The sequence below is a fragment of the Chenopodium album genome, chromosome 21 (genome assembly GCF_948465745.1).
Source record: "Chenopodium album chromosome 21, dcCheAlbu1.1, whole genome shotgun sequence".
Taxonomy (NCBI): domain Eukaryota; kingdom Viridiplantae; phylum Streptophyta; class Magnoliopsida; order Caryophyllales; family Amaranthaceae; genus Chenopodium; species Chenopodium album.
The window spans coordinates 37,336,893-37,363,478 of NC_137854.1; the positions used below are offsets into that span (position 1 = coordinate 37,336,893).

The 26,586-nt window shown below is 33.3% G+C and overlaps 2 protein-coding genes across 2 annotated transcripts; both read right to left on the reverse strand.

The window, feature by feature from the left end:
- Window positions 1-1,997: 1,997 nt before the first annotated feature.
- On the reverse strand, window positions 1,998-6,597 carry LOC145602292 (ultraviolet-B receptor UVR8-like). Its single transcript, XM_081658476.1, has 7 exons — window positions 6,273-6,597; window positions 5,247-5,286; window positions 4,838-5,129; window positions 4,370-4,734; window positions 3,882-4,283; window positions 3,073-3,457; window positions 1,998-2,508 (listed from the first exon to the last, which is right to left on the reverse strand). The coding sequence occupies exons 3-7, from the start codon at window positions 5,063-5,065 to the stop codon at window positions 2,263-2,265; spliced, it is 1,626 nt and encodes a 541-aa protein (XP_081514602.1). The 5' UTR covers window positions 5,066-5,129; window positions 5,247-5,286; window positions 6,273-6,597; the 3' UTR covers window positions 1,998-2,262.
- Window positions 6,598-13,723: 7,126 nt separating this feature from the next.
- Window positions 13,724-24,457, reverse strand: LOC145601046 (inner membrane protein PPF-1, chloroplastic-like). The gene is made up of 11 exons (XM_081656963.1): window positions 23,921-24,457; window positions 23,602-23,712; window positions 21,953-22,027; window positions 21,386-21,446; window positions 21,186-21,259; window positions 20,960-21,064; window positions 20,646-20,753; window positions 15,578-15,681; window positions 15,246-15,482; window positions 14,838-15,168; window positions 13,724-14,220 (listed from the first exon to the last, which is right to left on the reverse strand). Exons 1-11 carry the CDS (start codon window positions 24,272-24,274, stop codon window positions 14,155-14,157), a joined length of 1,626 nt encoding a protein of 541 aa, XP_081513089.1. The 5' UTR covers window positions 24,275-24,457; the 3' UTR covers window positions 13,724-14,154.
- Window positions 24,458-26,586: the final 2,129 nt, after the last annotated feature.

The window sequence follows — 26,586 nt, forward strand, 5'->3', positions numbered from 1 at the left end:
ACAGTTTTTGAGGATATAAGTTGATGCTTGCCTTGCTTCATTAGCTTTTCGAACTTTCCTCGGTTAAGGCTAGAACTGATTTAGTAAACAACTTTATATCTTCGACCGAAGGTTCTGACATCTTACTTGGTCTCTAAACTAATGGTACTACTAACGAAAAGACGATCTCACACTGCATTTTTTGGTAAGGGGATGAAGGCACCAGAGTGAGTAGAGACGGCCCTTGCTAGGGAGGTATCGTGAAATCGAATGATTGAATCCTTCCCATCATCGAAAGAAAAAGAGAAAAAAGCAAAGCCATTCCATAATGGAAAGAAACAAAAAAAAAACAAAAAAAAAAAAAAAAAACAAAACAAAACAAAAAAGAGAAGACGGTTAGCAAAACGAATGAGTGACCATTGAACCCTGCTGAGCCGCTCCTTACTTAGAGCCACCTTCAAAAAACTACAATGGAATCGTGTTCCATTAGCTCAGTGCCCTTCTCTTTCATAGAAGAAAGATTTCAACGAGGACAAGAAGGCAATGGTTGAACGTACTCAGAGGATAACAGCCGAGTATCAGGAGAGCTTACGAGCTCGGGGTGGGTTCGACCCACCTGTTCAGGAACTCCGAGTGCGCTCGTGAACGTATACAAAACGGAGGCGTACTGACCCTCCTACAAGCTTGAACACCTTCGCATGACCCAAAAACGAAACGACGGTATACTTCATCAATATTTCCCCAGGGAGTGAAGGATGATACTTTCTTTCCATAATTCGTATCATCAGTATTTTTGGTTTTTCGCGATAAATTGAACCCCGGGGGGGGGGGGGGGGGGGGGGAGGAACTGCAATAAAGCTGCCCCTTGCTCGCTTTCCCTGCCTTTTTTGGAGTTCGGGAAAGGAGCGGGGGTAGAAACAAGCGACTAGGCTCGTGAAATTCAATGAAAAGAGGCTCATAACATAATCCTTCCTCGACTTATTGAGACAGAACGAACTCCCAGCTTAGTCCCTTAAAGAGGAAGCTTAGTTCTTTCACCTTGTTGACTTCAAGCTAAGATTTGTAGAAATGACTATTTTTAATTCTATTAAGAGTATATAACCCTGTATCTCACAATAGTATATATTGACACTTTTCATTACATACATATAACTTTTATCATAATTTATTTTAATTAAAGTAAATGTGATGGATACAAGGTAAAGCCACATTAGAGACGTGGTGAAGGCGTGACTCGATTCAGCTCTACTTTAAAAATACATTAATTGATTAAGATTAAAATTTTATAAATTACCTCCATTTTATATAATTAATTGCAAATTTAGAATATTTTATATCTAACAATCATACCCCCAAAGTTGCAGATAATGAAACAAATGTAGTATAAGACTTTGCTCTAAGTGGCAACGCTTGAAGCCAAACATTGTTTCAAGACTTTCAACCAAAGTTTTATATATACCATTTTTTTTTGTCTTTTATTTGAAAGAAATAAATTTACTTTTTTTTTTTTTTTAACTTTGTAGAAAAGCTCTCATTTCCATGTCCATTTCAATTCATGTTTAATCACTGCACCAATATACCAATACTTTTCAATTCATATTTAATCACCAATATCCCTTAAACCTCTCATAGAATCATGTGCTCATGATGAGTAGAAGTTTATTTAGGAAACAAGTGACAATTATAAATACTCAATTATTTTAGGTTGAAACTTTCTTAATTAATTAAAATATATATATATACCTACCTTAAGTATTGTATTATTAATTTTTTTTTTAATTGTATTGATACTTTCCCTTCTCCTTGAATGATTTTCTTACCCCTTCCCTTCCCTAATTTCCTAACCAAATACACATATTTATTTATTATGAACTAATTATAGATGATACAAACCTTTTTGATAAAATCTATTCAGACTTAACTAAATGTTTGCTTCCTTGTCCACAAAATAAAAAAAAAAAAAAAAAAAAAAAAAAAAAAAAAAAAAAAAAAACTAAATGTTTTGCTTAATGATAAGATATTAAAAATAATAAGTTACTAGAAACTATTCAAATAAATAAACTTGGACACCATGAGCGTTAACTGAGTTTCAGTAGTATTTTAGGAGTCTATAATGCAAATCATTTTGCTTGATAGCGCCTTCTAACCCTACCTTCAACTTTAAATTAAACCATCTTACCTTTTCTATGTACATGAATCTACACATTAAGACCCAAATGCAGTTTAAATGATGTCAATGTAAACTTTGCAAATGAGAGGAGAAATGCACTGATTAGTGTGTGGCTAACTACTAAGGTCAATTTCAACTAGCCCTGGACTCCCCCTTTCAATTTGATTCTCTCCGAGCTTTGCACCCAATTGTCCTTTATCACCAGCACCAAATGAATAGAGTTTTCCAGATTCAGTGAGCGCAAATGTGTGGGCATTCCAAAATATAGAATTGGTCAAACTCATTTGCACTACTCGTTCTTTTACTTGCTTCAAAGATGTGACTAGCTCTGGCTTTAGTACATTAGTGTGCCGATTCCCCTGTATGGAATAAAAGGTATCAAACACTGAGATAAATGCATAAACATTGGTAAGATTGGCAAACAATTATCCAACCATATGCGAGCTCATAAGAATTTCAAGCAATAGAACACTTAATTGAAATGTAAAGACAGTTGTAAGATTGACTAATTCCAACAATATTAGAGCTCATGGACTCACAATGATAAAAAAATAGCATGAGCTCATGGCTAAAAAAAAATATGTGCCCAATAAAGAGAATATATTCTACCAAATCTTGAACCATCCTAGCTAACCCAAATCTTGAACCATCCTAGCAAAGGTCAAGTAAATCCATCGAGTAATGTTTACGTACATAAAAATTTCAAATTAGAAGCAAATGACCACCTTATTTTAAAGGTGACTTAACTAAACATTAATGCCTGCTGGTATAGTTTGGTTCTAACTTCTACACACGCATAAAATAAATCATGATATTGTAAAGTTAACACTTAACAGATACTATAAAGTTTAATTTATCAAACACTACCAAAAAGTAACAAAAGAAACTTGACAAAAAAAGAATGAAGTTCAAAGAATTCAAACCTCTCCATCAGTCCCATTATAGTGTCCAAGGCTTGAAGATTCTCCACAACCGAACGAATATACATCGCCATTATCAGATACTACAAAAGTGGTGTAATCCCCTGTGGCAACATGAATTGCCTTGACATCAGCCAAGCCTTCCACCACTTTAGGAGCGGATTCACAATCTTCATTTCCATGACCTAGACATCCATAACGTCCCCAACCCCATGTGCAAACCCTTCCATCCTTACCGACAACAGCTGCATGCCAAGCACCGGCAGCCACAACCATGGGTTGAATATTCAATGTCTGGAATTGCTCAATCAATCGAGGATATTTTTCATCTGTTCTTGAACCATGGCCGAGCTTTCCTCCCAAACCACACCCCACAGAATACACAGACCTGACAAACAAAAACACCAGATAACAGTTCATGTCATTATTTGACTATCAACACAGCTACTCCATACCTTATTAACATTTTCTTTTGGGGATGCCCCAGTTTCTCATAGTGAGAAATTTGTTTCTCACATGACATTTTCGTAAATAAACCAACAACTTTATTAAACTGTGGAGCCCACAATAATGAAAAAGTTGTTGATTTATTCACGAAAATGCCGCCATGAGAAACAAATTTCATTCTCAATATGAGAAACATAGAATTTCCCTTTTCTTAGGTCTACTAGGATTTTAACAATTCAGAACACACAAATTCCAAGTACACTTATTGCAATCACGATTACATAAGAAAGGTAACTAATGAGCCAAGGTTAAAGAAAACCAATTAATATAAAACATCAGCTAAAAGAGGTGAAGAAAGTGCTTACATGCCACTAGGCTGACAAGCAAGAGCAAGAAGATAGCAATATCCAGCTGCAATCTGCACAACCGGTATATTCTCAAGTGCACCTAATAAAGGGCGCGGTTGCACATCATTAGGATCTGTTTGGTGACCGAGTTTCCCATCACTGCCCCACGAAAAAGTATAAACCCTTCCTTCTCTTGACAATACAGCAGTGAAGAAATTTCCAATTGCAGCTTGAACTACAAAGATGTCCTTCAAGGATTCAACAAGTTGTGGGGTATTTACAATTCTAGAACCTTGAGCACCATATTCAGCTTCCCCAAACGAGTCTTTTCCAAATGCATAAACTTTTCCAGTATCACTGATCAACATTGTCCTCCCAGCCCCAGCAGTAGCTTGGATAATCCGGATGCCCTGCAGGGACCTGCACAACCACGAGTTCTGTTAATTTTCCTTCCCCACACAGAATTTCCCATTCAATCATAATCATCTATAATAGAAATTTTCAACCTTATCAAGCGAGGCCGATACTCATCAGCAGTGTTCCCTTCAGGTGCAAGTCCATGACCAAGTTGCCCTGAACTATTAGAGCCAAAGGAGTAAACAGTTCCAGTTGAAGTCACAGCAATGCTGTGTCCTGGCCCAGCTATTGCTTGCGACTTCTCTCTCCTACAGCAAGCTTCACCAGCTAACAAATACCTAAGTACTAGCTTCCATGATCCCCCACACCTTTGCTTTAAATCTTCCTTTTGTTCAGGGGTCATTGGTTTAAATATGGCTCTCTTTTGGCACATATCGTGAGCAGCAAGCTCAGCAATCGATAAATCATAGTCAGGGGTAAAGTTTGCCGGGTGCCTAAAGAATGAACAAGTTACCTGGAAAACAAATACAAAACCCAATTCAAATCAGCAGCATCATCAATTCACATTTCACTAGTAGGGTATATATCAGAAAAGTTAAGGCAATAGGTAGACTTGCCTCTAATTTCGCGAGGTCTTGGGGGTCTAAATTACTTGCTGTAAGGACATGAAGAACAATGGAAGGGTTAGCTGCCAAGGGAAATTCCCCAGGGACTAAGTCCCCAAAGCAATGTCTTACTTGCCGAAGAAATGCCGGTCTAGGCAAGGTAACGAGTGATCCAACAATGGGTTGTTCAGGGATATTACAGTATTGAATTGTTTCAGTCCCACTTGTTGTGGCATCCATGTTGGGCACTGCTGAATTCTTTGCAGTGCCCAAGCTTATCAATTGACAGCAACCAAATAAATTTCTGGAAATTTACAGAATCAATACCAAAATTATCACAAAATGGAATATTTATGCATTGCAATAAAGTTCAAGAATGCAATTTCTCTAACATTGATCAAATGATGGCGAAAATTACTACCTCGAGTTTTATACTATTCAATAGTTAGCAGCACTTGAACCTACACGCGAAATAAGTCATAATCAAACTTTCCACTCACATAAAAAACAATGTTCATAATGGCCATAGAATGACGACATGAACAAAAATTGATCAAAGCACCATATACAACAAGTAACAATCTAATGACTATACTATCTTCCCTACTCGGATTTAGTTGTCACATTACTTATTCTAGTTCAATATTAGCTATCTATGTAAAAATTAATTCGGGATAAAAGGAGTACGTATAATCACGCAATCACAAAGCTGTAGGGTACAATTATCCGAGTATATGAAAAACAATAATCAAAGAACAAATCCTCTTTGATAACAAAAAAAAGACAACCAAATATTCCAAAACAACAATTGAAATTTTCAGGACATGTCATGGATTCCCATCATCTCATCAAAAACTTCCAATTGCATGGAAATTAAACAATACCCAATTGAACAAACTGGTATCCAAATTTAAAATTTTAGTTAATTGACCAAATTGTATCCAAAACAATCAAAAACAAAAAAAAAAAAAAAAAAAAAAAAGCTAACTTTTACAAGATGATCATAATACTAAGAATTAAAGTAAATTGTAGAACAAAAATCAATCTATGATCAATCAAATTAGAAATAAAAATTGAAACTTTGATCAATCAACAAAAATTAAAGGCATACAGAGTGATCTAAAAGTTACCCAAAAAAACAGGGGAACATAGTAGGGCTCTTACTTATACAAACAGTAATCAAAGTTTTAATTTTGATCATGTAGTTAGATTAGTAAATAAACTGTCATCAACCCACAATAAACGGCATAAAAATTACCAAAATTAATAACAACTAATTTAATTTCAATTCAATTATGTATGTACAACATGATCACAACAGATCAAGCAAAAAAAATTTATGGGAAATGAAGATTACATATGATCAGAATAACCCAGAAAAAATCAGACTCATATACATCCTTCAACTAATTGACTGAATTTACACGAAATTTAATGAAAATTGGACCTTATAATTAGGATGGAATCCAGAAAAATAAAATCTTCAAATCGTCAACTTTTTTATTTAACAATTAGATGATGATAATGATCCATAGGAAAATATATCATATGAAATATAAGGGATTTTGATTTTTTGGGAGAAGAAATAGGAAATTTGTTGGGGTTTGTTTAAATAAAATGAAAAAATAAATAAAAAGATAGAAATTTGGGAATAGTTGTAAGTGTGAGAGGAATTCTCTCTCTTTCCTCAAATCTCTCTTGTTTTGGGCTTTGGTGTACGTTTCTTAAAGAAAGGGGAGCAAGCAATAGCAATAAGCTTTGATGATGAGGTGTCTATTTGGTGGTGAACCAAAAGGAAATGCCACAATCTATAACATACACACATTATGTATATTGGGATACTACATTTTTACACGTAAACTATTTTGGGTGAACTATGGTTTACTTGTTTTTACCATTACTTGGTTAAACAAGAATCTTGTGGAGTACAAATAGTATTATGGCTAGGTATACTGGACTATCTTGGTTCTGATACCAAATGTCACGATTCGATGTCAAATTCTAGAGTTGGCTAAGGATAAGTTCAACAATAACTTCCATATCTAACATAGGTTAAAGTAGAAAGTTGATAATGTGCATTAAAGATGGGTCACGATTGAAGCTTAGGTGTTAATTGAAATACTCCCTCTGTCCCACTTTACTTGCAACATTTTGATTGGACAGGTTTACCGATATACATGTTTGACCGTTGATATCTTTTATTATATATTTATATATGTTATAAAAAAGTTTATATTAAGAAACTATATATTAAAATAGACCCAAAAACATCTTACATGATTACATTGACTTTCATATAATAGTTTTAAAAAAAGGGTCAAAGGGATATGTTTGAATAGTGCAAAAAGTCAAACCGTTGCGAGTAATTTGGGATGGAGGGGGTAATAAGTTATGTCCAGCTATGTTGAATGTAAGATCAAGCAATCTGAACATGCAATACGGGTCAAAGAAAATTTGTCAATACATGTACAAAATTTTGAGCAAGCTTTAGCAAGCTAACCCAAGATCAGTTATACATTAAGGTCAACTTGTTATAATTAGATAAGGTAGCGATTTAATTGTAATTTAATTTAGTATAGAATAAACGTTCTATTCACTAGTCACAAATTGGAAAGGGATCTACTTTTTTCAATTACTTGCTACTACAAATGTTAGTTTTTCCAAACATGTCACATATACTACAATAAGATTTGGTGTTTGAATTGAAGTTTCATAAACGAAAAGTTATGTTATCAAAATTTTCTATATAACCATCCACATTTCATAATTTCAACCCTTCTATGTGTAAATTTTTAAGTAGAAAAACATCTTTTAAGAATAAGTACTACGAAAATTCATAACCTAACATTTTCTTTTCCACTCTTCTCTAATTTTAACTATCGCCCTTTCACTCCGTAACCACAAATTGGCGACCATCATTTCCACCACCACTTAGAATAACATCGCCACCCCGATCTCCTCCAACGCCACCTCATTAGCAATCCTCTCCCTCCCTTATCTCAATTTATCCTCTAGCCCCACTAGCCACCTAGACCCAACACTTCCAACTCAATGGACTAAAGAACTAGTTTTGCACAATTATTAAGGATCATGGGGACAATTTGCCACTTCGACCGTTTATTATTAAGAAAATTACTACATGATTCCACGTTCACTAAGATTAGGCAAAGTATACACATAGACAAATCATAATCCAATTGGAAAACGTGATATAATCATAATAATTTAACATGCCTTTACTACATCCTCATTCCACAAACAATGAGAAAATTCCAAATTCATAGAATGATCAAATTAGAAATATATAGTTATAGCAGTTATTGTTAACATCTTAATTAGACCAAATATGAGACGCGTGTGACACTTCTTTCATTGATGTGTCCATATGTCAAGGAGCAAAAGTCAAAAGTTGTATCATATTTGTAGCTTTAATTTGCCTTCTTTTTATTTAGAGAATTGCATTCTTCATCTTTTTTTTTTTTTTTTTTTTAAACCTTTCCAAAGAGACATCATACTAAAAGGGAAAAATTGTTGTTGAATGATGATTTGTATTAGGAAAAATTGTCGTCAAAGATTTTTAGAACAAGTAAGAGGCTATATTATGTCGAAGTGGATTTAAATATTGGAAAAGCATGCACTTGTACTTCTTATCATCATTCAAACTACTCCGATATCTGAAATCTGTTAAGATCTTATATATATGAACTAAACAAACTACTCCATTTATCTTTTAATATTTTACTCACTTTTTATAACACGCCATTCTTTATTAATTTACTTTCTTTGTTTTATTTATTTTTGACATATTCCTTTTTCCGTCTTATATACCCCTTTAACCTTACAATAAGTATATCTTATTAGTTGATCTTACATTCACTCACATTTTTCAATATTTTCTTAAATTTCGTATCTACCGTCACTGAGTGGAACATTAAAGAACGAAGAGAGTACATGTAACTTGTTTTACATTGGTTGATATTATGAGATTAAGATAAACATAATAAACAATTTATAAACTTAGAAGTTAATACTTATATTAACAATATATGTCCTATAACATAGGTTGACGTTGCTCAATAAAAGTTACATATTTTTCAATGCTTTACATAACTTGCAATTGCTGAAAGAGCTATACTAACAGCATAGTTTCACGTATACTCTAATAATTATTTTAAATTAGCATGAAATGGACCCTAAACTCCTAAACACTGATCAGAAAATGTTCGATCAGAATGAAGCCTTCAACTTAAAGCTGCCCCCCTCATACATAAGGTGATAGATAAAATAAATGTCATTTGTTCATTAATTAGAAATTTAGAATCCATCAAATTTCAATTGAAGTATATCTCTAATCAAGTAAATTTTGAACAATTTAATTAATTAGTACAAAATCACTATTTTGCCGACATTTTATGTTGTAACCAAATAGTCAATACGAAACAAAGTACCTCTTTATTACTTAAGAGCACTCTTGCCCGTAAGAAAAACTACAATATCTTAGCTTTAAACCCACTCACAAATTTGTTTCCTCATAATTTGAGGACCGTGAGATTTTCTCACATATGCTCTTACAACTTTTTTACTCACTTCTTTTCTCACATATTCATTTTATAGAAATTGTTTAACCACCTATTACAATTACAGTACATATATATAGTGCCTGAGCAAAGCTCAATCATTAAATTATACTACCTACGTTACATATTATTTGTGAGATATAAAATATTCAAAAGTTGCACATAATATGTGACGGAGGTAGTATATCCAATCATTCATTTATCAATATAAAAGTAGCACCAAGTAAATAAATACTACTCGTATGTAGATATAATAGTCATTAAATTTTGGAAAAAAAATACATTTTAATAATTATTACTATGGACGATTTATCTCTAATAATCCCAACTATGAACGATTCGCTTTTAATTTTAGTCACTCGAATGAGTCTTAGATATGAGTTGCCAAAGAAAATAAAGATCACAAACTCCACAATTAAAAAATTTCCGTGCCTTAAGGAAGGGATATGGAATCTTGTTGGTCATCCGGTAATTTTCTGATTTGTTTTTGGAATTTCGGCAACCTACCAGCATTAGGCCCTAATCTTTAGAGCTGCTCTGTTGAGTCCTACTCAACTTTGCTGTGATCAAATCTAATCTGTTCACTCTATTTCAAATAATAATTAATAATAACAATAATATATATAATAATTAATATTGTATTGATGATAAAATTTTATGTTTTAAAAAAAAATAATAATAATAATTAATACTTTGTAATTATTAAAATTAATAATAATTAATCTTTATTATTTATAAATACAATAATTAATAATAATCATCAATAATAATAATTAATAATTCATAATATTAAGAATTAATATTTGATAATAATATTAATTAATAATTAATGATAACAATAATAATAATAATAACAATTTCTTTTTTTTTTAGAAAATTAATAACAATTTCTTATATTTAAGGAGCATAACAATAACACTTTTTTTTAGTGAATATTAATACTTATTATTTGGAGGGCTAATCGATTGCAAAGTGACAATGAAGGTTATAACAATGAAGATTAAAGCGACAATAAATATGATGAAAATGACGATCATATGAAAGTAGATGGTTAATTCACCACGATATTAAACTCTTATCTAATATAGTTTCTATTTTGATATGCGGTTGTAATAATTTGAAATGGTTAAATTATTGTCTTTTATCTTTCTACTACTTCGTATTAATTGTCCCTCGTCGTAGAAATTGGGTAGCAATTGCCTCAAAAGCTAGCTAACATCCAGACGCTAGTGTAACTAGGCGCATAGTTCCTATATGTTTTGAAGGGCAAAATTGTAAATTTGATAAGCTTTTGGAAAAAGTTGACTCTACGGTCGTGGTACATTATTATATACCATTATGTATGTATAATATACTATTAAAATATAAATTGTGTTAATAGTACTTTTGTGTACTATTATGCATGTAGTGGTATTTTTTACCATCATATACGTTGAATATTATCCCCTAAAATATTTACCACCTACGGAGTATCACCTATTAATCTATTATACATGTAAATATGTAATGGTACATTTTTCATCCTTTATATTTGCTAAATCCATAGGAGGTATGCGCTAAGGGTTAATCCAGGCGGTCCTAGCTTGAAAGGAAGTACCACTAAGCATATCAATTATCAAAGCATGAATTCACAATAACCAAATGCGTTTCAACTTTGAAGCATATACTCTGGCTTCAAGGACAGTTACTTGTCAAAAAAAAGGACAGTTACTGACTTTCACATGGATATATCACGGTTTCACATCTAGGGACCATCGACCATGTCTAGTACAACTAGGAAAAGTGAACCATAACCTACTTCAAACACAATTTATGTTTTCGTTGCATATAACTGATAATATAAAGCATATGATACTTTTCTCTAAATTGAAGTTTAAGTAAGTAATACTACCTCCATTTCTTTTTAGTTGACACGTTTTGACTTTAGCACTATTCATCCACCTCCCTGTGACCGTATTTTGTGCTCTTTACATAATAAAAAATATAGTCATGTGGGATATTGTTAGATTCGTCACATTATTTACCTTCAAAGTATCAACTTTTCATAATTTTTGCTTATCGATAATTAATTAAAGATTGAATAAGTGCATAAGCAAACGTGACTAAAGAAACGTGTCAACTAAAAGAAAACGGAGGAAGTATAGGTTTTGGATTATTATTTAGTGAAAAACCTAAGAGGTGACTATATGTTTTGCGTTCATTTCTCGACCATATTTTAGTTTATCATATTAACATTTAATAATTTGATGCAAGTCTCTTATATATATACTTGCAACACGCACTTCCCTAAAATGGAAATGTCACAACACTTGCAACACACTATAAATGAAAAGTTATTTTGGGGAAAAAATATATTATTTCCTTTATTTAAAGAACATGGCTCACTAAATTACACTCATAATAACCATTCATCCCATTTAAGGTGGATATTATATCATGTGAACCACACATTTCTTAAAAACCGTGAAAAAGTGTGTGTTACATCTATTAAAAAACGGGGAAAATAAGTGTTACACTTCCTTTTTTTGACAAAAAGCTACATAAAAATAATATATATCTCTCTTATGGTCCACACCCAAACCCACTACTACTTTTTTATTATATCTTTATTTTCACATTCATTAATTTTAAATAAACTAATAACCCCAGTATATTTCTTTTACAATTTTTAATACTCCAACTACCCCTTTACTTCTTATTTTATTTAAGTCAATTAATTGCCTAAAACTATGTGCCGGTCAAATTGTAACAATTAAAAAAACAAAAACACGGAGGGAGTAATATTTGGTAGAATCAAGCATTTACTACATTGATTTGCGCGTGATTTTGTCATGAATTCACAAATTATTTCCATTTTAGGAAATTTAATAATGTCTTAAATATAGCGCTTAGGGCTATATATAATATTACCCTAAAATAAATTAGGGTAACTTGATTAATTCTTAGTAAAATTGATATATTTAATGACCCTAATAACTTAATAATAATCACTATAGAAGATTATTCTTTTTTCTTTGAAGAATGACTAGAGATGATTCTTTATCTTTCTTATAATTAAAAAAGTATAATTAAAAAAGTATGAGTAGCTTACGTGTACTTCTCAGCTAATTAAGATGAGATAAGACTTAAATTAAAGATAACGTATCCTTGGATTTATAATATTTGTAAACATAAAATTAATTTTATTTTTTATTTTTAAAAAAAGGGTCAAAATGGGAACCTAACTTGTCCCTCAATAAAGGAGGCATCTGGATTAGAACTAGTTGATGTGAATATTGAATAATAATGAATATATCTGGCTTTGATATGCAATCTCCCAGCCAATTAGCATTAAGATACGTCTCCAATAACAATTTACGTCATGATCGAACATAGAGATTCCTATAATTACTACTCCTATTTCTTTTCTCAAAAACAAAATGTCAAATCTACACATATAATTCGTTCTCCAATCCAACAAAGTACGTCTGCATCAAACTAGCACTCCTTTTGTTCCTTTTTGTTTATACTTAAACTTTGGTTTTAAAAAGAAATAACAAATAGAATAGAGGTAATAATACAATTAGATGATTTAGATACAAGTAGAATGCAGGTAGTAATACAAACTCCTCTCTTACGCAAAACACCATAACTTTGGGAGGAACATTTAGATCCACCTAAACAAGGAAAATAATTTTAACGCACCAAATATTAATTTTGGCACTTATTGTAAGAGCACAGTTTTCTATACCCTTCTTATAGGGAGGTGTGCCAAAATTAATATATTGTGAGTCAAAATAAGTTTCCCAAAATCATACACAACATAATATTTCCCCAATCCTAATTAGTTGTCATAAACATTTGTTTGATTTGTACTCGTTGTTAAGGCCTTGGTTCATTGCTTTTATTAAAGATAGTACTACGTACTCCTAATTCAAATTTTTGGACAGTAACTTTTTTTTAAACAAAACTTCAAAAAAAATTAAATAAAAAAAAATAAAAAAAAAAAAAACATTTTGATAATTAAACAAGAGCCCATATGAGTATTACTCCTAATATAGTTATATATGATCAAAGATTATAAAATTTGATCTAAAACCTATTGTAATGCTTAATTTGAGACGAAGGAAGTAAATTTAGTAATTAATATGTCCGAGGGTTGCTTGTTAAGTTGTCATGATAGTAATTGTCTAACTGATGATTTAATTATGTTAAAGCCTTAAAAGGAATAATAAGTCAATATCTCCCTGGAAACTCTGTTCTTAACATGGTCAAAAATTAAAACAAAGTAAAAGATAATTCCTGGAAACAAAGTACAAGTAATACGTACACGTCAAGCATGTGACAGCTTTGAATTTTTGCATTCTTTATGAAATGAAAATTTCTGAACTCATTTACAATTTTCGTATATGATTATGATGTACACTACAATCCTCCATAAGTGAAATACAGTAACAAAAGGCAAAAGCCGAAAGCGTTGGATATATATATATTGGAATAAGGACTACAAAATCCTACCTCTTTATCACTTTCAAGAGTACTCTCTCCTTGCCTGGACTACAATGTACGTCTCAATTGGCAATGCTCGTAGAGCAAACTGAATTGTGCGTAGTATTTCTCAAGGCGAATTTGACAATGTATGCAAAACAGAATGCCTTCTAGTTACCCCATTATCATCACTGATATATTTCAGTTGGTATCACAAATCTCCTTAAGCAAAATAGTACCTTCATTGAATTCATGCCCCAGCTTCTTTTTCGAAATCTGAATAAATTAAGATGTCTCCTCTCCAGATCTTTGGTCCACAGAGCCTAATCTACTGTGCGCTTCGACAGCTTCCTGGAAAGAAATAAACCATCTCTTACTAAAACATTCTAGTTCTATTTTGAAGGTAGCAAATTAAATGTAGTACTCCTTATTAAATCTCTACTTAACCGAAGTTGGTGTTTGGTCATTTGATGATAGTATGAGTTTCAGTTAAGAGTTCGCTTGAACTCTAGAACAACCTTTTTAAAAACCATCTTTCATACTTTCCAGTCTTTCTCCAAGTAGTGTCAAAAGGTTAATGATAATTAGCAAAAATTGTAACCTTAAATAACTATATGAAATGAGACCTAAGTTATTCCAAACATTGATCATGGAATCTCACAAAGGTTGTTTCCCATTTTCGAAACTTCACCTTTTCTTTGAATGACTAACTTATTTTCCTTCCTTGAGGAGCAAATGACAATTTCTTTCTAAACAGAGAAGACAGACTCTAATACACTCCTAGTTAACATTATTTTTGGCTAACAGCCAATTTCGGAATCATAAGAAAAATAATTAATTTGATGATTTAGCAATTTAGCTTATTCCTGATCGTGTGTAAAAAAGTGTTTCTGTTTCCATATTCCGTTTGACAGCAATCTAAGATGTGTCAGTAAACTCCCAAATAAATGTGCAGGAAAAAAAAATACCTGGTTTACATCTTCTGAATCTTGTCCAGTAGAATCAATAATTGTCCGATCACTTGTTAGTTCAGGTGCATCCTGATGTTCCTTCGAAGAAGCATGAACACTCCCATTAATAGAGGTAGTACCAACAGAGGCATCAACACTAGTTGTTGCATGCTGATTTGTTTTGCTTCCAGCCAACTGAGCTCCATTTTCATTTGAAGCTCCAACTGAGTCATTTTGCTTCTCAAGTCCATTCATCTTGGATGCAGCATCTACTGCAGGTGCTTCATTTTTCTTCTCCTCTTCTCTTTGGCGTTTTCTTCTAGCTTCTTCTTCCTTTAATTGCTTGAACCTATAATATTAGAGTTAATATTACAGAAACAAAAAATAACTCTGATGTCAAGGACAAGTAGTGAAACCAATGATCACCTTTCTCCTGGTCGTAACCCTGTGGAAGGTGATTTTTCCTCTGTCTGGGTTTTAGTTTCCAGGACAGGTTTTGGAAGCGGTGTTTGCTCTTTTAATATATCATCACTAATGGATTTAGAGGACAGTGTTTGCTCTTCTTTAAAAATTTCATCACTAAGCTTCCCTATTGGATTCTTTGCACCCCCCATCTTCTGAAGAAAAACTTGCTGAAGTGTACTTAAGATATTATTTGTAAACCTGAAAAAGAAATCAAAGTATCAAACCATAGTTACAGGACTAAAGCAACATAATGAAGGCTTCAACTTTAAGCACAATAGAAAAGAAAAACTAACCAATAAAGGCTTAGGCCAGAAGGCACTGAAAGCGCAAAGTAACCAATCATCAAAGGAAGAACTTTAGTCAGTGCTTGTGAAGTCTTCATATTTGGATCATTTGGCTGGACGTCAAAAGAAACGTTATGCCGCCAAATAAGAAATTGATAAAATCAAGAAAATGAAAAAAAAAAAAATGCCCTAATTCAAATTTAGAAAGCTAAACAGTTCTGACACGAGGCTCATAACTAATCGCCAAAATCTTTCTTTAAGTTGTATGCACACGAGGTGAACATCCACTAGGTGCTTGAACAATTGGAAACTAAGCCAAAATCTTCCCAACTTAAAAATGGTTTAATCACTACTAACAAGATAATACATGAACTAGTGTTCTTTTCAAAGACAAGTCTTATACCCCTCAACATTTATAAGGTTTGTTCTTAACAATGTTCTTGTCGATCTATTTGCATTCCACCTTTTGTTTAGAGACAGAGACATGGATACACGAGCACAAATGTGTAGTGGGGGAGCCCGTTGAGGTTCAATCTCCCAAATTTGCTCTAGGGAAGTGTGACTCACTAAGCGCTATATATCATCGGCTAAAATTACAGAGTTTTCTCAAATCGAAGCATAATAACAACATGATGCCATGTGCTGAGGCTGATATGGGGAAATATTGTATTATTGTCATGACCATGGTTATAATACAAACTTCGTAATGATCTTAGGCATGTTATTCAACAACAGATTGAAAATGGGAAGATTCCAATTTTGAAATTGTGGATTCAACGTACCCTAAAATTCACAAATGTAGATTTACCCCCACAATTACAGTAGCCTTTACCCATTACTTTGGTGTCAGATTGTTATCATGTCTCAAAGATTTTGGTAGACAACGAATCCACCTTTGATATCTGCAGCAAAAGTATTCTTAAAAAGTTAAGGTGCAAAATTATTTCCTTAAGACCCTCTAACAAAATTGTTAACATATGCAGTCGCAATGCTATGAAGACAACTAGGGAAATCACTCATCATGACTAGATTTGTAACACTGAATTTCATGTAATTGATAATTCGGAAAACCCTACTTTTACTTTAGCAAAATCATGGTTATAGCATATAGGGGCAATTACCTTTGGTCCCCATCCAGGTTTCCAAACCTCGATATGATCACTATTCATGGAGACACAACCATGTCAAATACGACAACCAGGGGCGTAGCCAAGATTTTAAATCCACAGGGGCCAACCGACCAAAAAAATTTAAAACCAAAAATATATATTCAAAAACCAATACTTCAAAAATCCAATGTTCTTGTCTTCATAATTTAACCTCTTAACATAGGCATATCAACCAAAAAAAAAAAAAATCAATCAATAATTAATACAATACATTTTACCAATTGTCATTATCAATGAATTTGCTCAACTACATACTACATTCTAGTATTCTAGATACTACGTTTTTTGTTGACGGGGGGGGGGGGCAAAGTCATTAATCAAACAAATTCCTCACAAAATTTACAAAAAAAGTCACATACATTATGAATGAAACTAGTTAAAATTAAGGAAGAATAAATAAAATAAAAAAAAAATACCAATTCAATTAAGGTGAATTTCTAGGGTTAAAATTAAAATCTTCTTAAGAATTGCTTTAAATATAGAAAATTGAATTTTGATATTGAAGAGAAATTGAAGAAAGGTTAACTAAATTAGTGGGGGAACAAATTAAAAGAAAAATTGAAGAAAGTTTAAGTAATTAGTGGAGGGAAAAATAAAAAAAAATAAATAAGAAGATGATGAACTATCAAGTATGCAAACAATGAAGAGTCTAGAAAATGAAAAGTCTCTAAATCACGAAAGTTATATTGTTTGAAAGAAAAAAAAAAAAGTTTTAGCTTTTTGAAGGCTCGAACCTTGCATCTTTTGTGTAAAATTCCAAAGACTTACCACTAAACCAAGAGCAAACTTATTTAATATAGAGGAGTTGAATAAGGGTTCAGCTCCGCCCCTGACTTACTGTCTAACTTCTTGATGTATCGCGAGGCTTTTAGTGATTATCTCAAAAGAACAAACATAAATGCCTGAACACCCTTAAAGGGATCCGAGAGAAATCTTCAAACTCGATCCACACCAAGTCAAAGGTGATTCAAGAAGGAACTAAGACCTATAAGGCTATAACAGCGGCATATAAATGTAACGGAGATGTACATGAAAAGATGCGTGGTAAAATTAATGTTATTGTCCAATACAAAGGTGTAAGTTTTACCACGAGTTTCATAATTTGTGATATGGTCAGTGCCATATGATGTAAACCTTGGCTAGCCCTGTATTTAATAAGTTCATCCTCTTATGATAGTTCAATCACAAAAAATGCCAATAAAACATCATGAACCTTTAACCTTCTAAAATGGCTCTAAGACTTTAATCTTATAGCTCACTGAATGATGAAAGCTTGTACCCAACCATTGAGCAATCTAAACCCTCTTACCAAATTCTCATTTAACTAGCCTTAATTATATGATGTACTCATCCACCGATCAATGTAATTTCAAGACATTTTCCACACCCTAAATACTTTGGATCCTTCCACACAAAAAGGTAAAAACGTCAAACATCACGATGATGATCCAGACCTCACCTTAACGGATACTCCCTCCCTCGCAACGTTTTGACTTTTTACACCATTTACACATCTTACTTTGACAACTTTTTTAGCTATTATATAAAAGCTAATGTAATCATGTAATATATTATTGGGTCTATTTTAACGTATAGTTTCTTAATATAAACTTTTTATAGCTTATATAAGTATATAATAAAAAATATTAACGGTCAAACATGTGCATTGGCAAGCGTGTCTAGTCAAAATGTTGCAAGTAGTAATGATTTATCCCCAAATCACTATCATAATTTGTCACTACATATCACTTTATGATTAAAATTACATCAATCATATATTGATTGACACTGGATTTGACATTAAGCTATGTTCTTGTGGACCCGACGTAAGGTTAAAATCTTAGAGCAGCTTTGGATGGTTATAGGTTCATGAGGTTGTGTTGGCATTTTTTGTGATTGAACTATAATAAAAGGATGAATTTGGTAAATCCAGGATAGGCAAGCTTTACATCATATGGCATTGACATATCACAAATTATAAAAATCGTGGTAATACCATCAATTTTACCACGTATCTTTTCATGTACATCACTGTTACAAAGATCTATTGCCATTATAGGTCCGACTTCTTCCTTCTTGAATCCTCATTCAACAAATGTATGGTATGCGCACATATTAATGAAAGGTTCTTTGTCAATGAGGACGTGATGATATTTGATGTTGTGACACATCATTGTATGGTCTAAACTCTAGAGTATCTTTTAAAAAACCATTTCTAATCAAATCACCTCTAACTTTATGCGGATCGAGTTAGAAGATTTCTCTTATAGCTTTAAAGGGTGTTAAGGCATTTATGATTGTTCTTTTGAGATGATCACTAAAAGCCTCGCGATACATCAAGGAGTTTGATAGCAAGTCCCATATTGACCTTTGATCTCTAACGTTGAACCTTCCTAAAGTCCACCATACTGCAAACCATTGTCGTTGTATCTAATATTGTTGGGTCTCCATGAATAGCGATCATATCGAGGTTTGAGAACATGACTTTCTGATGGCAAAGGTTATTACCCCCTTACAAGTTCTACCCATGATCTTCTTAAATTTAAGGTAAGGTTTTCCAAATCATCAATTACTTGGAATTCAATGTTACAAATCCAGTTATGATGTCCCAATTGAAGAGTGATTTCCCTAGTTGCCTACATGGGAGTGCCATTGCATATGCTAACAACTTTCTTAGAGGGTCCTAACGGAACATTTTTGCACCCTAACTTTTTAAGAATACTTTTGCTACAAATATCAAAGGTGGATTCGTTTACTACCAAAAACTCTGAGACACAGTAAGAATTCGACACCAAAGTAATAGGCAAGGACCGATCACTACTGTAATTGTGGGGCAAATATGCATTTGTGAATCTTAGAATAGGTATAGTCCCCAATTTTAAAATCTGAATCTTCTCATTATCAATCAGTTGTTGAATAATATGTATGAGATCACTACAGACGTTTGTAGTATGTCCATAGTCACAACAATAATTACCAATATTTTCCCATATAAGCACGTGCAAACGGCATCGTGCGTTATTATGCTTCGCTTAGAGGAAACCTTGTAATTTTAGCCAATGATATACAACATTCCACTACACATGTGTGCTCATGTGTCTATGTCTATGTCTCCAAACAAAAGGTAAACTACAAATTAATTGACAAGAACTTTGTTAAGGACAAACCTTTAAGATGCCAAGGGGTATATGACTTGTCTTTAAAAAGAACATTAATTATACTATTTTGTTAGTAGTAACTAAACCATTCTTTAAAGCGAAAAGTTTTTTATATAGCTTAAATTACAAACTGGGTGTCATAAGCATTGCAAACAAACTAAGGGAAAATCATCAACGTTGGTTCGCGCACGTGAGACAAAGACTCTAGGGCGCTCCGGTACGAAAAGTGGAAAAGTGGGATCATGGAGAGGTTAAACGTGGTAGAGGGCGACCAAAAATGACTTGGTTGGAAGGAGTTTAAGAAGGATATGAAGCATATGGATTTGCATGAGAATGAGGTATTTGATCGTAAGGGATGGAGGAGGAAGATTGTGTGGATGACTATTCGGAATAATCACTTTTGGTAGACCACACTTATGGGATTAAGGTTTTGATTAATTGTAACAGTTTCGATACGAAGCCTTAAGAATGCTAAATTGCTAATACATGAAAAGTTCCCCTCCTCAGAATTACAGCCTTACAGGAATCGCATATAATCCACTCAAGATTCTTTTTTAATCAGTAAGTAAGAATCTATTGAACCAGGGGGCAAAACAGCGAACTTACACTTGTAAGGCTCTTATGAATTTTAGGGGGGGGGGGGGAGGAGAAGGTAATCCACATCCCCTCACCCACTACACCAAGTACTACTTGATAGGCGAGAATGCTAAATGGCAAGAACTGAATAGAAATCAAAAGGAGTTGACCAACCTGAGATGCCTGCATAATCTGGACTGATATGTACTGTGAAATGACCAACAACACTGGTAGAACAAGATATGCAGCCGTATCTGACCATCCAAGCGGCGGATGACCATCCTGTAAGAGTCAGATACTAGTGTCAAGAGGAAATTTAGATTGTGAAAGTAATCCAAGAATTTTCACCAATTTTCATCGAATAAGTAAATAGATGATTCAATGATCTGAACTAACTAATGCAGTTTAACCATTGTTTCCAGTATAACCAACATTTTGAAATCAACATAAGAGCACAGATTGAGCACAAGAAGTCATTAAGAACTTACAACGAAAGGGAAAAGCCAAGATATGCCAGTTCCACTTTGCCGATCAGCAATAGTAGTAGGACCAGCAAGTGAGGGTATCCAGAAGAAACCCTCAGTCAGAAGTCCCTAAAAAATACATGAGAACAAGAAGGTATGAATGATCCAATGCAACATTCAGGCAGTAATGTAACAACATAGAAAGAAAAGTAAACATGAGAGTTATTAAGAACAATTTGTGCTGCAATACCTCGTTAGCAACATTTGAAAGGGCTCTATAAAGACCTATCCAAACTGGTATTGTTGCCAGCGTTGGCAGACATCCTATAATAGAAAAAAAAAGCATTGAACAAGTCACAAGAGAATCATCAAATGAATTTATTATGCCAATGGAAGCAGTATAGTGTGTAAAAAGATAAACTCGCCCAAAAATATGAAGACACCAAATACCTGCAAGTGGATTAATGCCAGCAAGCTTATACAGCCGAGCCGTCTCAAGTTGAATTCTTTCCTACATGCATATAACAGAATAAGCTTCAAATCTTGAATGGCTATCTTCCCTATCATCAGCTTCCAATTCCAAAGGGACATTTTGGAATGAGACAGCAAGTTCAACAAACTAATATCTCCCAAAAATGGGGAGGCAAGTAGAGATATTACTCCAGCTATTCAATACTGTCTAGTGTCTACATCTAAGTCATATTTGATTTTGGCAATAAACATATTGATAATATAAAGGGGGTGACAATGAAAAAAAAAAAAAAAAAAAAAAACCTGGACATTAAGTGATGTTGAACCGCAAAGAATAGAGTCACTAGACAGCCACTGAGTCACTGACGAGTGACGAATGAACAATAACCACTTAATATGTCCTTGAAGACTACCATCATCCCCAAGACCCCAAACCATATGACCACAAGAAGAGAGAGCATAAGAAACATACAAAATCTTTACAACCATGACAAAACTAACATTTTAGGGAAGATATGAGTTACTGAAGAGAGGACACAAGATTACCTGATCTCCAGCATATCGCTGCTGGATAGCCTTAATTTGAGGCTGCAAGGATCGCATAGCCATAGCAGATTCCACCTGAAAAAAAAAGCATGCTATTTCAGTCAAATCCCTAATCTACCATCTAGATCCAGATAAACAAAGTGATGAGACAACTGTACGCAATGCTGTTTAACATCAACTACTCAGCAAAATGGTGCTATGGAAATATAATGACATATACATAAAAACTTCTAGCATTTGATAAATGATATAATTAATTCTTCAGGTAATTATAAATTGTACAAACAGATGGACATTAGTAGCGCAAATGAAAACCCATACGGGAGATTGATTATTCAAGGAATAATGGCAATATGGAGTCTTTAAGCTCAGTTCCCAACAATCACAAACCAGCAGAGGTCATGATAGCCAAAAGGCATTGTTATACAGCATAACAACACAATCCCAATAATTTTCTTCCCAATCGATCACAATCTTCGTCATAGTAGCTACAGATGATTACAGCATCAAAGATTCAAAGACCTGAACACCTGATACTTCTACAAAGAGCAAAATTTTTAGTTCCACACCAAATGTCTCACTTCAACTTATTGAGCATGTTTTAGCCTCGATTGAGGTAAATATTACAAGGGTTAAAACAGCCAATTGAAAAGTTATGGTCATAATCCTTCAAGATGTCAACAAACAAAGTACATTTTGTGCACCAGCCCTTCCTCTTTGATAGAATAGGATCCCATGACCCTGAACCGATCTTACCTGGTATCACTATGGAGAAGAAGGGTCCAAGAAGAGTGAGCAGGCACGCTTTTCAGAATTTGATTCAACATCCAGGGCATGAAGGCAGTTATACGGTTATACCAATTATCCTTTTCAAAATAAATATGAATGAAAACATTTTTCTTGCTTATCAAAGACAGTGAATCCTAATCTACATGGAGACACGAATGCGAGCTAGACTGACTCTTGGCCTAATGCTCACGCGCTCTAGTGAAATCCTCACAGACAGAAAAAGCTTGTAGTCAGAATGATTGGTTGACATTGTTCCTTTGGCTTTTTGAAGAGAGCCACTAAAGCGGCATCAAATCAAGGTAACTCTCTATTCAAAGTAGGTGTGTATGCTTGTTACACAAAAGAATTAATTCTTTAAAAGAAAGATCCGTAACTTCAATTCAAGTAGTTTTTGTACCTGGGGACAATTAAACCATTTCAGTGGTGCCGGCTAATAAAATTAAGTCCGTTAGCAAAACTAGGCAACTAAGTTGGTTTAGAAGGTTACATCTTAGGCTACATTCCACGGACACATCGCATTGAAGACTTCCCCTTCCTCTTCTCTTCAATTCTTACCACACTTCTCTTAAAAATCAAATTACAAACCTTTCACTCCAATTAAATCTGATAAGCCCACTCCACCTAACCAACTAGCTTTAGTGAACTTGATTCTTTTCCTGTTCAGTCTGTTGCTAACTCTATTGTTTAATTTTTTGTAATATAAATGCCTTTACATACTAGCATTCACAAAATGAACAACATTTTACATGAAAAACTCAATAAAATTTCTCTCCTACTTTCAATATTCATTCAACAAGTTACAAGACATTTCATCTGCCAAAAATAATCAAAAATATCAACACAAATTAAATATAATATACCTGTTTCTTGGACAAAGGAAATGTGGCCGCCTTAACCAGCACAGTTAGCAATATAATTGCAAACCCATAAGCATACGGTACATGTAATGTTGTCAATCCATCCTTCAACACCTATTCATTCAAATCAATTTTAATTCCCATTTAAATAAACTCAAGTTGCAAACAGTAGGTCTTGTATACGACGAGTGTATATGTATATGTTCACTTTTCCAAAACTTCAGGTGATTAAGCATGTTGTATACAATACACCCGTTGTAAGGGTTCGCCACCATTTCTAATAAATCGAAAACTCGCAATCAAAACTAAACCTTTTTAGTACCTTAAGAACAGTTTCCATGGTAGAAGTAATCCCAGAAAGCCAATCACCATTTTGTTTGGTAGTAGTATTGGAAGCATCAACAACATCAGAATTAGCAACAGCAGCATCAGCAATGGTGTAAAGAATTCCTTCAGCTCTACCAAACAGTTCCTTAACAGTGCCCTCGAGAAGTTCCGGGTCGGGTAATTGACCCGAGTTCAAGAACCCGAATTTAGCAACAACAACAAGTGGGGTTCGATGATTTTGGTGCGGGAAATGGGTTCGGTGAAAGAAGGAGGTTTGGAGGGTCCGAATTCGAGATGGGTATGGGTGGAAAATGGGTTTGAGTCCGAGAGGAGAGAGAAAAGTTGACATTTCTAGTGAAATTGAAGAGGGTTTTTTTATAAACCCTAGAAAGTTGGGGTTGAATTTACAGGGAAAGATAGGAAAGAAAGGAAGGAGAAGAAGATGGACAGGAAACAGGATATTTTTGTGAGAGAAAGTAGTGCAAATTTTGGGATTTTTTTTTTTTGCTGAATTTGGTGACCTGAATAAGGAGGTTGAAAATGGGTGTATTGTATGGCCACGTGCAGCTGGTATTCTGGTTGATAACACAAGTGCAATTTGACTCGAGTTGACTTAGGGTTTGTTCTCTTCAGTTTAATTTCAATTCACTTCATTTCAGCTTCAATCAGTTCAGTTCAACTCAGCTCTTAATTTCCTTTTCTCATTAGTGCAGTTCTGTTCAGCTCCAATCAGTTCAGTTTTGAACAAGCCCTTATACTCGAAAATTCGAACTTTTTTAGGAGTTAAAAACTGTATAATCTAATTCGACTCAATATTCATAAGCAATTTGATGTAAATAGTTTTGGAGAATAATGTTTGAACAATAGCAATCTTCTTAAATTTGCATTGAATTCTTAGTCTTAGATTGGTAAAAAAAATGGAAATTGATTTCAAATGAATCGAGCACTTGAACTTTTTAACCTGATTTGATTTCAACTATCAATTAATAACTATTATTCGTATAAGTATTAATTTTGTCAAATGTTCCTCTAACAAGATGAATGCATTCATATCGTCAAAAGAAAATATTCAATGATTATAAATTTATTTGAGTATGGCTCATTTTGAAATAAATTTTGAATTTACTTGAATTCATAGTTTTAATAGTTAAGTTTCTTAATAGGGGATAACAATGTCATCGAGTTTTACCATCTTTTTTCTGGCTACAACTTCGTGACTCTATGAAGTAAGAAGTAAGGAAGAGATTGTAATCTTCATACAAGGTAATCAATTTGCTTAAAAAAATTACATCTTTAATGTCACACGTTTAACATTTGGTTTCAAAATGAGAACTTTATCATGCATGCATTTAAAGATTATATTCTTACTTATTGAGTACATTCCTAACCACTATAAATAATAGAAAGCTTATTTTAAGTATTGTATGATAAACAATTTTGTTCCCTCCATTCTTAGATCAGTAAGAAGAACCATAACTTCAACCAACAAGATAACCCACGTACTTAATATAGGTTACATGCTATAGCACATTTCCACAAGAGAATTTTAGTCTTTCGTTCAGATGTTAATTCTTTTAGGAGGAAACTATGGAACTTTGGGTTAAGAGAAGTCAGTTAAGTATGTTAAGATTAAGAATATGTTTGATTTGGATTGGGAATGTATTTTGACTTTCACTTAACAGTTTGATTGGTTTCTCATTAATGCATATTTTAAAATTGACTTAGCTTGATTGGTTTCTCGTTATAACTAGTGTGTGGCCCGGGCGATGCCCCGAGTTGCTAGTTTGTACTTGTATGTTTCGAGTTTAAGTCTTGCCATAAAGCCCATAAACAATTTATAGTTGTCAAACTCAATCATTACATCTTGGAAACAAATAGTATAATAAAACATCAATTAACGTATCTAAGTTAACTAAAATTTTGTTGGATAAATAAACACAATTAATAAATGGCTAAGATGGTAAGACTTGTAACTTAAGACTTGTTGGTTTAGAGTTCAAGTCTTGTTATAAGCATTTTTTAGATGCAAACCTAATCCATGTTGTGAATGTGGCATGTCATATTTATAGTAACATGTGGCACATATTGCTGACATGTCGAACTTAAAAAAGGTGACACGTAGAACATATTCTGTTTTAGGAACGTTTTTTAATATATATGTATAGATATAGATATGTTAACTACATACCAAATTTATTATGCAACTAACCTATATAACATACCCTATTCATTAACTTAAATTCTGAAAAGATGGTACAGAGCATGGTAAAATATGTTAACTAATAACTACGTACATACCAAATTTACGATGACAATCTTGATATATAATTTAATTATAACGTTTATTGCTTCATGTCCCCATGAAAGTATGAAACAAACAAACAATAAAAAAATTCTCAAATTTCTTATGCATGTGGACATGGTAAAAATTGTTTAAGTGATTGAAGTCTAATGAACTCCGTATAAGTTTTTTTTTTTTCTTTTTTTTTTTTTTATAGTAAGAAGAAGGAGGCTCATTTGTGGGAGGAGATAAGGAAAATTTCTCAAATGAGTCCCATCAGATTTGATCACTAGACCTTAGAGATATAAGGTGGGACCGTGGGAGCAATACCACTACTCCAGTACTCCATCACCTCAACCTCATATAAGCTTTTATTTGAA